This window comes from Cebidichthys violaceus, unplaced genomic scaffold, assembly GCF_023349555.1.
Source record: "Cebidichthys violaceus isolate CVI_PGR_0920_01 unplaced genomic scaffold, fCebVio1.0.p SCAF_13, whole genome shotgun sequence".
Classification (NCBI taxonomy): Eukaryota; Metazoa; Chordata; class Actinopteri; order Perciformes; family Stichaeidae; genus Cebidichthys; species Cebidichthys violaceus.
The window spans coordinates 15942932-15956436 of NW_027176296.1; the positions used below are offsets into that span (position 1 = coordinate 15942932).

Below are 13505 nucleotides of genomic sequence, written 5' to 3' on the forward strand. Positions count from 1 at the left end.
TGTTGTAGATAAAGAAAGTTCAGCTCTCGTTTTGACATTTTTGCGAATAGCAGCAAAAATAAATTCACTCCACCAGCAAACTCCAGAACCACTCGGCTTACGTTGAACGGTGGTTGTTTTTTAGGCCGTTCAAGTGCAAAGAAAGTTGAATTCAATGAAGCGCTCCTGAGGCTGTATAAACACATCTCTACTACGTTGCCCCTTGAACACCCAGTTCTATCACGAGGGAAGGACGCATTCCCGATCTTTTCCCTCAGCCCTCTCTTCCCCGTCGTCCCGTCAAGCCGAGCACCACCAACTTTGTTAAGGCAAAAATTAAACAATTAGGGCATTTCACTTTGCCTCCTGATCGTTCAACTAAAACCAGACACTTGCAACCCTGTCTCGTCTCTTATAATGACACAAACAGCTGGTTGCTTGGAGTCGTATAAAATGAAATAAACACTAACATGTTGCACGCAGAAAGAAAAAAAAAAAAAATCATAAATGATATAAAATGTAGATATCAAATAGGAAATCAGTTCATCAATGCATGTACCTGTAATCAAAGGTTTAGGTGCTGCAGGTCCACACCAAGGACGAGTTTCATGAATCAAATCATAGTGTTGTCCCTTCGGTGTGATAAGTTCCACTGTCAGTGTGATACTTGTCCAGTCTTACAGAAAGCATTTCACTGCTGTATAGTTTCCCCACCACGAGGCTTTCTCACTTCTCAGGACATGTCGTCACCAATGAGTTTTGCCGCCACAACGATGAGATGAAGAGATGAAGATGAGCCTGGCTGCGCTGCACTCCCTTGCGTAAGCGTTCCCTTTGCTCCGAGGTCAGCGCATCCACACAGACGACCCGTCACACTCCAGGAGGAGGCTACACGTTGGTCTCAAGGCCGTTCATGTCAATGGTGCAGTGCTCCTTGCTCTTCTTTAGGTGCCTCGGGGGAATCGGAGGCTTCTTCCTGTCGGAGGGCGGCCGGACGCCCTCCTCCAGCTGCATCAGCCGGGCCACGTCGGAGGGGACGAGCTCGTGTTTGACCCCCGAAGAAGGGGGCCGGTAGTTGCCGTTGTTGTTGTGGCAGTTCATCAGAAGAGGGGTGGTCATCACGGGTTTGGGCTCGCAGATCAAAGGCACCTAGGGGGGGGGGGGGGGGGGGGCGACGGGATCACGGGAAGGGAATTAGGGAAGGGGAAGAAAAAAAATGAAAGCATGTCTGGATGGAAGGAAATGGAGCTGGAAAAGAAGCTGGACAGCGACTTTGTCAGAATTTTATACCCTTTTTCCCCCATTTATTTGGTGAAAAAGTTTTATAATTGCAGTAATTTCCAGACAAAAAAGATGCTTCCTTCCTAAAGTGTGAGGAAAAGCGCTGATATTTGGGTCTCGGTCGATCAGAACCGGCCCTCGCGACCTTTTGAAGCACCTTTTTAACGACAAATTAACAAAAAAAAACGAACATAAAACTCACCCCATCTCCCTCTTTCATGAAGTCTTTCCTGCAGATGTGTGCCATGATGCCTGTGGCCAAAGCATCACCCATTACATTCACCATGGTGCGGAATCTGTCTCTGCAGAACAGGAAGACACTCGAGAGAATGAGTTGAACTTAAAGCGGAAATGTTTCGGAACATCATGTTGTTTTTGTTGCTGCGGTGTGATTAGTGCATAGTTCATGTGGACACGCCTGCTACTTACAACGCCCAATCTACTGCAATGATGAGAGTGATGTCATCAGTTGGCAACCCGACGGATGTCAGCACTATCACCATGGTGACCAGTCCGGCTTGCGGGATCCCTGCCGCACCAATGCTGGCTGCAGTGGCCGTGATGCTGGAGATTTAGAAACCTGATGTCACTTGAGCTGTATGCAATGTGACATTTGAAGAGGTAATAATGGCCGTTGACCTTAACAGTGCTTCCTGCGTGATGTCATGACAGACCGATACGCAACTAAAGGTCACAAGGACCTGCTATTTTCAAACCTCGACATGTTTTTTTTTTTAACCAAAAGCATATTGCCACTCATCTTTTCCATTTGACCGTCCATTTCTTTTGCTCTCTTGTAGAATTATACAGAAAAATAAATAAATTAAAAACAGCACCACTGATCTGTCTCACAGAGGAAAACGTAAGGAACCAAGTTGTTTTTGAATATACCGTTTATTTGCCATAACCTTTATGTTTCCCTACCATAACCACACAGAAGTGGCCGTGTGCAGAAACAGTAAAAAGAAAGAAAATTAAAATATTAGCGTTAGCACTTAAAGACACATTTTTCTACGAGCAAATTATTAATATTAATAATAATTTGAAAGATGTTAAATTAACAGCAAATTGTACACGTGGTGGCTTAAAGGGTAATTCCTACAACACAGCCCTGCTTTGGTATCTGTGCTCTCACAGCCGGTGGTTCATCGAGCTGAACTCTCTCCGTGGACAGCTGGTCATGGCAGCTGTTACTGATTTACGAATATGAAGGGGAAAGTTGAGCGCTTACATGCGCTCCAGATTCAGTTAATGATATCTTATTAATTTGTTCTTGGGATGGAATAAAAAAAAAAAAAAAAAAGAAAAAAAGATGAGCCTGGCTTCACGAGTCGGACAATGTCTCCATAGCAACTGTCCAGCTACATACTGATTAAAAGCATCCTCTCTGTGAAACGTTATGAGGGCACACGAGTAGAGATTGTGTGGAGGGTGAACTGCATGTTAGTGCACGGTCTGATATCTGGTGCAGCTCCAGAAGCTGAGGATGGGATGATCCCACCGCTCATCATGGTGAGAGAATGCAAAGGGGGGGGGGGGGTTGGAGGTCTGGCAGTGGCGTGACTTGGATGTGGTGGTTTATCGAGGCCACATGGCTCTTTTCAGAGAGAGATAAGCGGATAGTTTCAATCTACAGTTGCTATATGGAATTATATATTAAAAAAAAATACAGTTGCAAATATAGGGGAGATTGACAACTGATGGTGATGTCAATTATATTCCTACGTTACTGATTTATGACACTGTTGAGTCAACTGTCCCAACACAACAGTGAAAGATTTGTTCTTGAATACACCGCTTATGCTTTATTAGTATTTAGGCCAGCCACACTCGGCGTTGAAACGTTAATAAATCTTCCTTGTGTGCATCGGGGATAACGTCTACACTGGACCTGGTTCAAGGCTCAGTCCCTGGAGGAAGGTACACAGTCTTTTTGTAATTCAGGACAGCGTGAAACACAATGAGCATCACTCTCAAAGCACAATGGATTCTGCCTTTATCATGCACTGCCTTTTGTCTGCAGATTATCTTCTGCGCGCTGTACCAAACACCCATTTGTTTTTCTGTAATCTGGGCTTCCACTTCTCGCTTAGGGATCTCTTAGAATGCCCCATTGATGTATCCGTGTGAAAAATAACCGCTTTTCCGTACTTCAGAAATCAAAAAGAACAGCTGTAAGACATTCTGGTTGTAGATGGTTGTATTATCTGGTTAAGAGATATAAGGAAGGCCATCATCGTCATAAAAAATTTAAATAGTTCCAAGACTTCTAAAGGCATCAGTAAGCTTTAACCCCCAGTGCTTGTCGGTGGAGAGGCGGTTTCTGAAACGGCGCGTGGGATCAATCTCTGCTTCCTTGCTCTGCCGCCGATGCGTCGAGTTAAAAACCAGCACTTTCAAACATCTTCCTACGTCTGTGCTGCAACAAATCAGGTCCGAAAAATCACAGAAAAGTGTATCATGTGTATTTTCAAACGCAATAAATAACGTACAATGCATATCTGCTCGTCAGTTTAAAGGATTTAATGACGTTGATATCATTGCTTTAAAATCCCAGTAATATCTTCCCCCCACGTTAATGAGCTTAAGAGGCACAGCTGGTGTACGGCACGGGCCACTGACCTGATGGTGATGATCTGGCCAAAGTCCAGCTCGTAATTGTTAACTTGTGCGATGAATATTGCTGCCACGGCCTCGTAGAGAGCGGTGCCGTCCATATTGATGGTGGCGCCCACGGGGAGCACAAAACGGATGATGCGGCGGTCAATGTGGTTGTTCTCTAAGAGGCACTTGAAGGTTATAGGCAATGTGGCGGAGCTGAGGAAGACGGAGATTAAGACAGAGAGCTCAGAGCGATCAAAGGTCAGGCAAAACAAAAACAAAAAAAGATCATTACATAACCAGCCCATCATTTCTCCCAGGCATGTGTGTAAACAAGTGGTGTCTAGTGGTTCGCTGTGGTGGGAGAAACAGCTGGACCTCTTATGAGACATTCAGGATGCAGCACATGCTTTTGGCTGATCTGAGCACAGAACCCATGTGCATGGCAAAAATCAATAATAAAGTGTGTGAATACACTTTATTATACATCAAGAACAGGGATTGATCTCAGAACATTTTATGGTCCGTGCCGAACCTTTTGTGCGTTTTAACCAATTCACGTAAAATCGCATAACCCTACATTGCTGAGGAGCATTTTCCATTTTCCATTTATACCTTCCAGGCCGCCACTGGCTTCCATTCATTTCCATGTGGGTTGAGAATGAAAACCAGTCTGAAGTCTACCACGGCTAACATAAATGTCCGCTAATGTGAATCAGCCAAAAACATGCAAAATCACTGATTCAGGTAAATTCCCTGGTCAGTTTGTACAGAGGAGCTATGTCACAAAATATCAACAACATGTGCATGCACACACACACACAGATGGATGGGCGCTGGTCTAATCAAATGCGTGGAATGCTCCTTTACATTCCCATCTCCTCCCACACACGCCAGATGTTTCCTGATCTCCCACAGCCCCTATGAGGCTTTTCATGGGAGGTTCCAGTAAATGGAAAGGAAATGATAAGTGGTATTAGGACTCAAGGATATATCATTTTGATTCACATGAGAAAATAGAAACCACATCCCAACCTTTTTTTTTTTTTACGACACATCAATACAAAGTTAGTTACAGCTAGTGAAGTTTGTTCTCCCTGCAGTCGTTTCCTTTACCTGGAAGAAGTTGCCAGGGCGATGAGCAGGGCTTGCAGGATTCCCCGTATATAAACGATCGGGCTCTTTTTGGTGATGAAGAAGTACATGGAAGGCAGGATGAACAAGCCGTGCAACACCAGACCAAACACCACGGTAACGGCATAGAAGCCCAGCTTTTTCCCCATGGCTGACGGGTCACTCATCTCCAGGATCTTACCGGCCACCAGGAACACGATGCCGAACGGGAAGTACCTGTCGGGGCGAGGAGTCGCTCGACGGGTTAGCAGCGGTGACCGTGAAGTCCATTACAAGCGATACAACCGTTAGATTTGTTCATCTATAGACAGGTTCCCACGCGACGCCATCATGAGATGCTCAAGTTTGGTGTTAAAGCATCAATTTCCATGATCCCAAAAATAGTATTGCAAGGGAAATCTTGTTAGGGCCCTGGATCATGATAAGGCGATGGGTAGTTCTACACAGAAACATGATATTGTTTTACGGTAAGCTCACACTGTTATTGTGTGTTTATGGCGGTTTAATGAATATGTTTGTCAGCCTCTATGATCAATGGCTTGTTGATCAGTTGAAAAAATAACAACGTAATAACGGGGCTATACTTGTGCAGCGCGCAAACAGCAGTCATTTTATACGCGAACCTTTCCTTTTTTAATGCTAACGGATACATGCTAACGTTTTTTAATATCCAGAGACTTATTCTGCAGGCAAACAGCAGGAATTATATATCAGCTAACTTGACTCTTTAATGCTAAGATCCATAAAACTAAATAAAATACGTCTGTACTGTCTATAGCTTCCCTGAAGTAAAGTATGGTTCAAGAGAGCATTACCATATAACAATGGCAACAATTCTGAGGACGGCCTCGTTCAGGCTCTGGCAGAAGTTCACCAAGGCGCTGCCATTTGGCCCCATCCTTCCCAACATAATACCTGTGAAAATAAACGGCACCATTGTTAAAATAACGCATTTCAAATTGGCAGTGATGAATTCTGCTTGAAGCCACAAAAAAAGATGCAGGTTTTTACCCATGGTGGCTGAAAATATAACGATTCCGAGGACATTCATTCCGTCGCTTGTTCCTTCCCGAATGCGTACGAGCACATCAGGGGGCGGAGTCAGGTCAAGGGCGAAATTCTGGATGTCGGTTCCATTGTCGTCCTGGATACCGTAAATGAGCGCCCGCCGCGTGGTGGACTCTGATTGGGCCTGACTCACCGTTGGCTTGGGTTTCACAGTGTACTCGCTGCTTGTTCGATACTGTTGCCAGGGAATAGAAACAGAATCAGAAAAGAGACCTTGACTCCGTGTTTAAAAGCGGCGTGTGTGTAATAGCGATCGTCTCACCTGCTGAAAGGTGGCCTGGACCAGGTTAGACGGGAACATGTTGCTGCGAAGCAAAGATGCACACATATTAAAACACTCTGTTGTATGGTTCAGAAACCCTTACTTAGGAAAGTAAGCAAACAATTCAATACCATATGCTTCTGAGTGCAAAAAGACCTTTTTTCCCATTAGTTTAACAACATCTGTATGCTCGTCTACCGTAAGTAACAAATAAAACACCCGCAGATGTGCTGTGCTAATTGCACACAAAGATGAAATATGAATCACTTACAAGAGACACTCAGGAAACACCATTCAGTACACGGAAGGGGTTTCGCTATGACCAGCAGATTATGGTCACTAATGTTAGCTCATTTTAGATGTAGTTGTAACTCACACCACAGAGTCAGTTCACGGACTTTAGAACTCTTCCCTACTTGTGCTCCTAAAGTTCCTGTCCAGGCTATAACAGTAATGGCGTGTCCTTTTTCTAAAGTCCAACCAAACCATTAAATGCAAACATCCAACTCATATCAGATAATATGCACATAAACTACAATCAAGCCAAATTAGATTTCCTAAATGTAGACCAATAAAACAACTAAATATAACTTATTTGTTAAGATTCACGACCGCAAAAAATATTCTCTCTGACCTTACCCAGAGCAACTGTGTTGATACGGGGATCCAAACCCCTTGTTGTCTTGTGTCGACTGAACAATTTGGATAAAAGTACGACTGAGGACATCCAACGCAATACAGACATTTTTTTAAAAAACCTTTAGTGCCACCACTAAATGACTGTATTCCGATCCAAGGTTGCGATTCAGCGGTGCACTGCAGAGACAGAAATGGACGTCTTTTAAGACCCGAGATGCAAAGAGAACGCAGCTGACTGTCCAGAGTGACAAGCTCTGTGTTTTACAGACACTCTGTGATCTTGAAGTCCTGTCATTGAGGCTGATTGAAATTCCAATTGTATTTCACTTCATGTAGTGTTTTCCAGGCTCCAGCGCCTGTAGATATAAAGCCCATTCGAGAAGCACAATGGATGTAGATTCATCTCAAAGCCCAAATTAGACGTTTTAATTCACGAAAGTAGGATCTCACACCTTGTGACATTTACTGTAAACTGATGTTGAGTCAAAAGAAGTATGGAGATACCTGTCCCTCTTTACATGTAGTAAGAACCCCCAGAGGAAGAGATGTAATTCACAGATGTTTAATCAGCCATATTTCAAATTTGTTCTGAAAATATTATGACTTTCCTTTTCAAATTATTACAATTTCTTTCTCAAAATATTGTGACTTTTTTTCTCAGAATTGAATGACTTTTCTTTTCAAAATTTTACGACATTTCTTTTTTGATTAAGTATTAGGACTTTCTTCAAAATATTAAAGTTTTTCTCAAAATATTATGACTTTTTTTCCCCCCTTTAAAACATTCTGATGTGACTTATTCTCAAAATCTCAGATTTTCTTTCTACAAGTGGCCCTGATACTCCATCTTAACATCAAGGGTGGTGAGATGGAAAGTCTCTGGAAGTATTTCTTAGTGTACCCTGAGTAATTGTATTTAGTTACAGTTACAAGGTATACGTTAAAGCAGGGGTCACTAATAGGCGGACCGCGGTCCGGATCCGGACCCAGACCGCGTTGTATTCGGAACCTGGACCTAAAACCGATAGATAATTGAGAATTATTACATTTTGACGGAGCGCCTATATTTTAACCGGCGCAGCTTTTCTAGCCTTTACGGCACTCGGTCAGTGGTCCAGGAAACAAACCGACCAATTACATGCGTTGTAAATCACATCATGTGATGCAGCTCAGTCAATCAGATATGGGTATTCTGACACGTTTCCTGACTCGAGTGAGTAATTTACACACACAGGGCTGAGACGAGGAAAGAGAACGAAGGGCAGGAGATTAAATACGTGAGTCAGAGAAGTTGTTTCACATGAAGTTCTCCAAAGAGAGAAAAGTGGTCAGAGAGACCAGAGAGACCAGAGTCTTTCACAATGAACAGACTCTTATAGGTTGATTTTTGTAACTATGCACCATTTCCTCTAAAATCTAATCTGAAGTTAGACAAATTGTCTCATGAATGTGATTTGAAGTTAGCTCATACATGCGATTTTGAAGGGCTTTTATTTTGAAATGCTACATCAGAATGTCCTGGTTCTCAATGAGTGACACCTTGAGATGGTCTGCTATCAACCTGAGGTGAAATGATTTTGTAACTATGCACCATTTTATTTATAATCTATCCAGTTCAATTTGAAAATTGTTAAAATATAATTGATGTGCATTTTCTTTATTTGATTTAACAGTTGTTGACTACACAGAGACGTTACTACTACTAGACTTCTTGAATATATATATATATATATATATATATATATATATATATATATATATATATATATACACATATATATGGCACTAAATAGCACAAGTTAGATATTATTGTAATGTTCCGGACCTTTGCACGAGGAGATTTTCTCAATCTGGACCTTTTAGAATTTTAATTGAATACCCCTGCGTTAGAGTATGGAACCAGAGGTTATGAGAATTAATGCATACACAAATTATTCGATGGCCACTGTATATTGCATTGAAATACCAAACTCAGGAGTGAACAGTTCTTCCCTATGACTCAGTTTGGACTCGACAGTGAAATAGAATTAGAACTTTAGGCTGTACTAATCAATATATATTTATTAATAGATAAAATACAGGTTTAAGTCTACAAAGTAAAATATTAACTGTTATTTTTTTTATCTGCTCAGCTTCATACTTGCACTTTGCATTTTGAACCAGTCCCACGGTTGAGAATTTATACTAACTGCAGTCTTAAGGTCACCTACTGATCCATTCCGCCTGCCTACGCAGCTCTGCACATGTGCTCTCTGATTAACGGCCTGGACTTAGACTCACCCCGCCGCTCCTCCAACAGCATGAAATAAAATGCTCGGATTAGACTTGCAGAGGCACAATGTATGACAGGTGACTGCTAATAGTCCTGTTTACTGATGCTAGGTCTGAGAAACTGGGAAACATCTCTTATTAAAGAAGATTAAATGTTTTTAGTCAACAATGAAGTCATCCCCGAATATGGGAACTGAAAAGCTTAAGGCGACCAATGTTTTTTAATCCCGTCTCAGGATTTGAGGCAAATACAAAACAGTCTGAAAAAGTAGGATATTGCCAGGATGACATTTGCTCTAGTGAGGTGTTATTACTCCCGTTTGGTCCACCTTTTATACGCAAATATGCCTGATATTATTTTGTGTCATCTTGTACAAAGCATCAAATCATTTCCATATTCATTTACATTCCTGAGTAACAGCTCAGAACGTTTCTTAGCTGAGAAAGTAAAACAGTGATGAGCTCACAGATAAGGTTCTCTGTCTGCAGGACGTACACACCATTGATAGCACTCAAAGAACAGAATAACATGCATCATGTTGTTTCCCACTTTAAATGTGTTGAACTACACCACTGCTACCGCGCTGTCTGTTGCCAGCAAGCCACAAATGTCTGAATGACATTGCCATGCCACTATATGCATTTTTTTTGTCTTACATATTGAATACAGCATGTTTGTTGTGCTGGAAATAGGGTCATGTATAATAGGGCCACTGATAAAGACTTTAAGCCCAAAGGGTGAGGCAAACCTCATCAACATATAAGGGGATGATCAAGCCCAATTCACGTGAAGTCCAGTTTACCCTTCAGAAGGAGCACTACTACCACCTGTGAGTACACTTGTATGATGTCCTTCATGGAGGGAAGTGACTAAAAATAATCCTGATGATGTCAGAAGTAATCTTTGCCGGGAACCAGCATTCTAAACAAAGGGCATGGAGTTTGAGAGACAAAGTCATTTACCAGGAAGTGAAGATTTTCCGAGTAACGCCAGTAAATTGAATTATGGCAAGTGTAGCATCTAGCATTTCTGGATCTTGACCATAGACTGTATATAATAAAGATGGAAGACAGGACAGCTCCCCCTAAAAGTGAAGCCAAAACAGCTCCGTCGCCCCCTGGTGGCTGGCTGCAGTATAGTTCATGAACCCTGCCTGTCCACGGAATTAGGCCAAACTAAATATCTCATCCTTGAATGGAATGTGACATTCCCGATGTGTCTGTGTAATAGGACATGTGTCAACTTGATTATACATGTATTTATAGAGATGTTAGGGTTAGTTGTTGTGTCGTTCTTGGCAAACAGCTACCGTGGCAGTGATGTAGCAGCTAGGTGGCTCACGCTAACTGGGAGCGCCCGCGCTCGGCTCACGATTGGTTCAGGCGGATGTGTGGGCGGGACCTCGATACCGCGCCACCAATCAGAGCCTCTGGCTCCCAGTGACGTCAAAATCTCAAGATGGGAAATGGAGACGCGTTGCCCATCTGTATATAAAGTCTATGGGTGGATCCATACAAACGACTAAAAGTGGGGATGTCTTGGTCTGTGCTGCTGGGATTTTGTCCATGATTTGTTTTAAACGGAGAAGTTCAATACTAAATCTCTGGAGTAACCCTTTAAACCTATGACAATGTGCTCCTGATGTGCCAAAACCGTGTACTGAAATATACCATCAGATTCTCCCCAGCCCTCATTTGGAAACATAAGCGGACGTTTTTTTCAAACATTAAGATCTTTACCCAAGAATATTACAAGTAGTACAACTATTGTTCTTAAAATGTTTTATACGATTCTGATTTCTCTCTCATAACTGTATCATTATAATATGGGCTCAAAAAAACTGCTGTGAAATGGTACAGACTGGTCTTACCTCATTGATACCATTTTTTTTTTTTAAATATATATTTGTTGTGTACTGTGTATCTATCTACACACTATGGATCAATACCCTTACATCTCATCCCTTTTGGTGCCCTTCTGTATGTCCCTCTCTTCAGCATTGAGCTCCATGCGTCACCTTTAAAACCGTGACAAAAGACAAATCCCTTGCAGCACAGAAATAATGTGTGTGCAGCTTTCAGTGGGGGGTTTTGTTTAGGAGACGTCTGCAGCTCGCTGTACAGACCACCTAACAATGACCGCACCGTAGCCTCGGACTAATGGAACACTTACGTACAATACTTCTTCCGCTATTTCAAAAACAACTTAACAGCATGTGCTCCATTTGTACCACTTCAGTCTGACGAAAAGCCTAAGACAGTAATTGCCATGCGATGAGTATCGCTCACGGTTGCGAGCGAAACGGTTGTTCATGGTGTGCACATGTGTAGCCAGATGGAGGTTATGTCGATCCTACCGGATGAGGTCCAGCAGGGCATCGGCAGAACTCATGATAGGCTTGCCGCTATCCTCAGAGTCCTCTTTCTGGGCCGCACCGCCCGGGTGGATGATGGAGACCATGATGATTCCCACTACCACGGCTACAAAGGTGGTCCACAGGTAATAGGACACCGTGATCAGTCCGAGCCGACTGGAACACTTGGCGTCGAGGGCTGCCAGTCCTGACATCAAACTGGGAGAAGAGACATTCGAGTTAGACTGGTAGTTAGCGCGTTGTTGAAAGAATGCATGTTGAAGCACGTTAAAGTCAACTTTTCAGCAGCTTGGTAACAATGGTGTCTCACCACAAGGTCCTTTTTCTGGACTTTTCTGATCTTTTGGTGGGATTGTTTCGCCAACATTTATTTCCAATGTCAATAATGTATCTTGCCAACTGAACATACTTCATCTGCTGAGGAAGATCCCGTGATGGAATTGAAAGCTCCAGACAAACTACTGCGATGAAAGTGTTTCTCAACCGCTGTATCCCCTGTTCAAAAGTGACTTAAAAACATCGGTTGGACATTCGTGGTTAGGACAGTGTTGCTTTTTCAGAGTCCTCCAAACTAAGCAACAAAATTGTCCGTGCCACCTGTAACAGCATTTAGAAGCATTTTCAGTTGACTGTCGGTTGGAAACAGGAAATGAACGGCAGACTCCCGTGTTAAGTGGAAGATGCATCTCAAAACCAATTGGCCTATTTTGTATTATCCCTAGACACGTAAATAGTGTTTATATCACTGAAATATTCCGCGTACTTGCTCCGGCTTCACTACAACAAGTATAAACTAAGCTCAAGAGAGTATGTGCCAACGCCAAACGAGGTGCTCCAACTGTCAAAAGTTTGGTCATACTGCCAAGACATGTGAAGGCAGAAGATGTGCCAGATGTGGAAGAAGATCGTGAGTATGAACAATGTGATCAGAGTCTACCACAATACTGTAACAGTGGTGGCAATCACATTGTGGCTGAAAGGGGGGATGTGAAGTGATGAAAAGGGAAATACAGCAGCTAAGAGTTCAGAACAAGATCCCAGAGACGGTGAGACAGAGAGGACATGATGAAAGAGAGTGGAGAGACAATTTGGTTGATTTAAAGAATGTAGTTCAATAGTAGCGGCAGCGAATGCTACAAAACAGAGAGAATGCAAACAATCGTAAAGGCGGCAGCGTTGCACGTTATGGGGAGGAGAAAGGATGGATGCAAGTGCTGAGGTAATTGAAGAAGTGCTAAGAGAAAAGCATGAATCATATAAATGATGGGTCATGGACTAGATGACAAGCGCACACAGTACATCCTGTTCTAGATTTAGCCTTGGTTTCTAGGAATTAAGCAGCGAGATGTGATTTGGGATGTCTCAGAAGAAACATCAGTAGGTAGTGATACTGTTCTAGTGTTGTGTAGCCGATCACTAGAAAGAAGCAAGGGGAAGTTTAGCAGTACAAAAAAGGATTTATTTTTTTTAATTAAAGTGGCTAAATTTCCAGAAGTAAAGGAAGAATGAAGCGAAGGGCATTTCCCCGGTGGACAGATGAGCATGATAAAGTAGTGAAAGAAAGGAATGAAGCCATCGGGACATTAAGAAGAACTCATCATTTTCAGAATTTAATTAAATACAAGCAAGGAAAATGATACGTGACGCAAAAGACAAAGCTGACAGACATTTTTGTAGTCAAATTGGACCAGACCAACACCTTTGGGAGATGTTTGGAACATGATTAAAAGCATAAAAAGGAATCAGAAGGGAATGGCAGTAATTCAGTATGGAAGATTGGGGAGTAAGTGTCTGATGACGCAAAGGCAGAGATGATAGCAGAGGTACTCAAATCCATAGTTCTGACTAACATCTCCTAGGAAGGATGGAATCTGTTACGTAATGCTAAAGCATTG

At 42.5% G+C, this 13505-nt stretch overlaps 1 protein-coding gene across 2 annotated transcripts in view; it reads right to left on the reverse strand.

Annotated features, from left to right (window-relative positions):
- Nucleotides 1–423: 423 nt before the first annotated feature.
- slc1a7b (solute carrier family 1 member 7b) overlaps nucleotides 424–13505 on the reverse strand; it is a 35361-nt gene continuing 22279 nt past the window's right edge. The window contains exons 3-11 of one of the 2 annotated variants that reach the window (XM_068707951.1): nucleotides 11593–11808; nucleotides 6326–6368; nucleotides 6007–6238; nucleotides 5811–5910; nucleotides 4978–5211; nucleotides 3883–4077; nucleotides 1690–1824; nucleotides 1463–1562; nucleotides 424–1128 (exon numbers count right to left, since the gene is read on the reverse strand). In XM_068707951.1, the coding sequence (XP_068564052.1) occupies nucleotides 868–1128; nucleotides 1463–1562; nucleotides 1690–1824; nucleotides 3883–4077; nucleotides 4978–5211; nucleotides 5811–5910; nucleotides 6007–6238; nucleotides 6326–6368; nucleotides 11593–11808 (1516 nt within the window). In that variant the 3' untranslated portion in view covers nucleotides 424–867. Of the gene's footprint in view, nucleotides 1129–1447; nucleotides 1563–1689; nucleotides 1825–3882; nucleotides 4078–4977; nucleotides 5212–5810; nucleotides 5911–6006; nucleotides 6239–6325; nucleotides 6369–11592; nucleotides 11809–13505 lie in introns of both variants that reach the window. The other variant, XM_068707952.1, reaches the window with a different exon arrangement.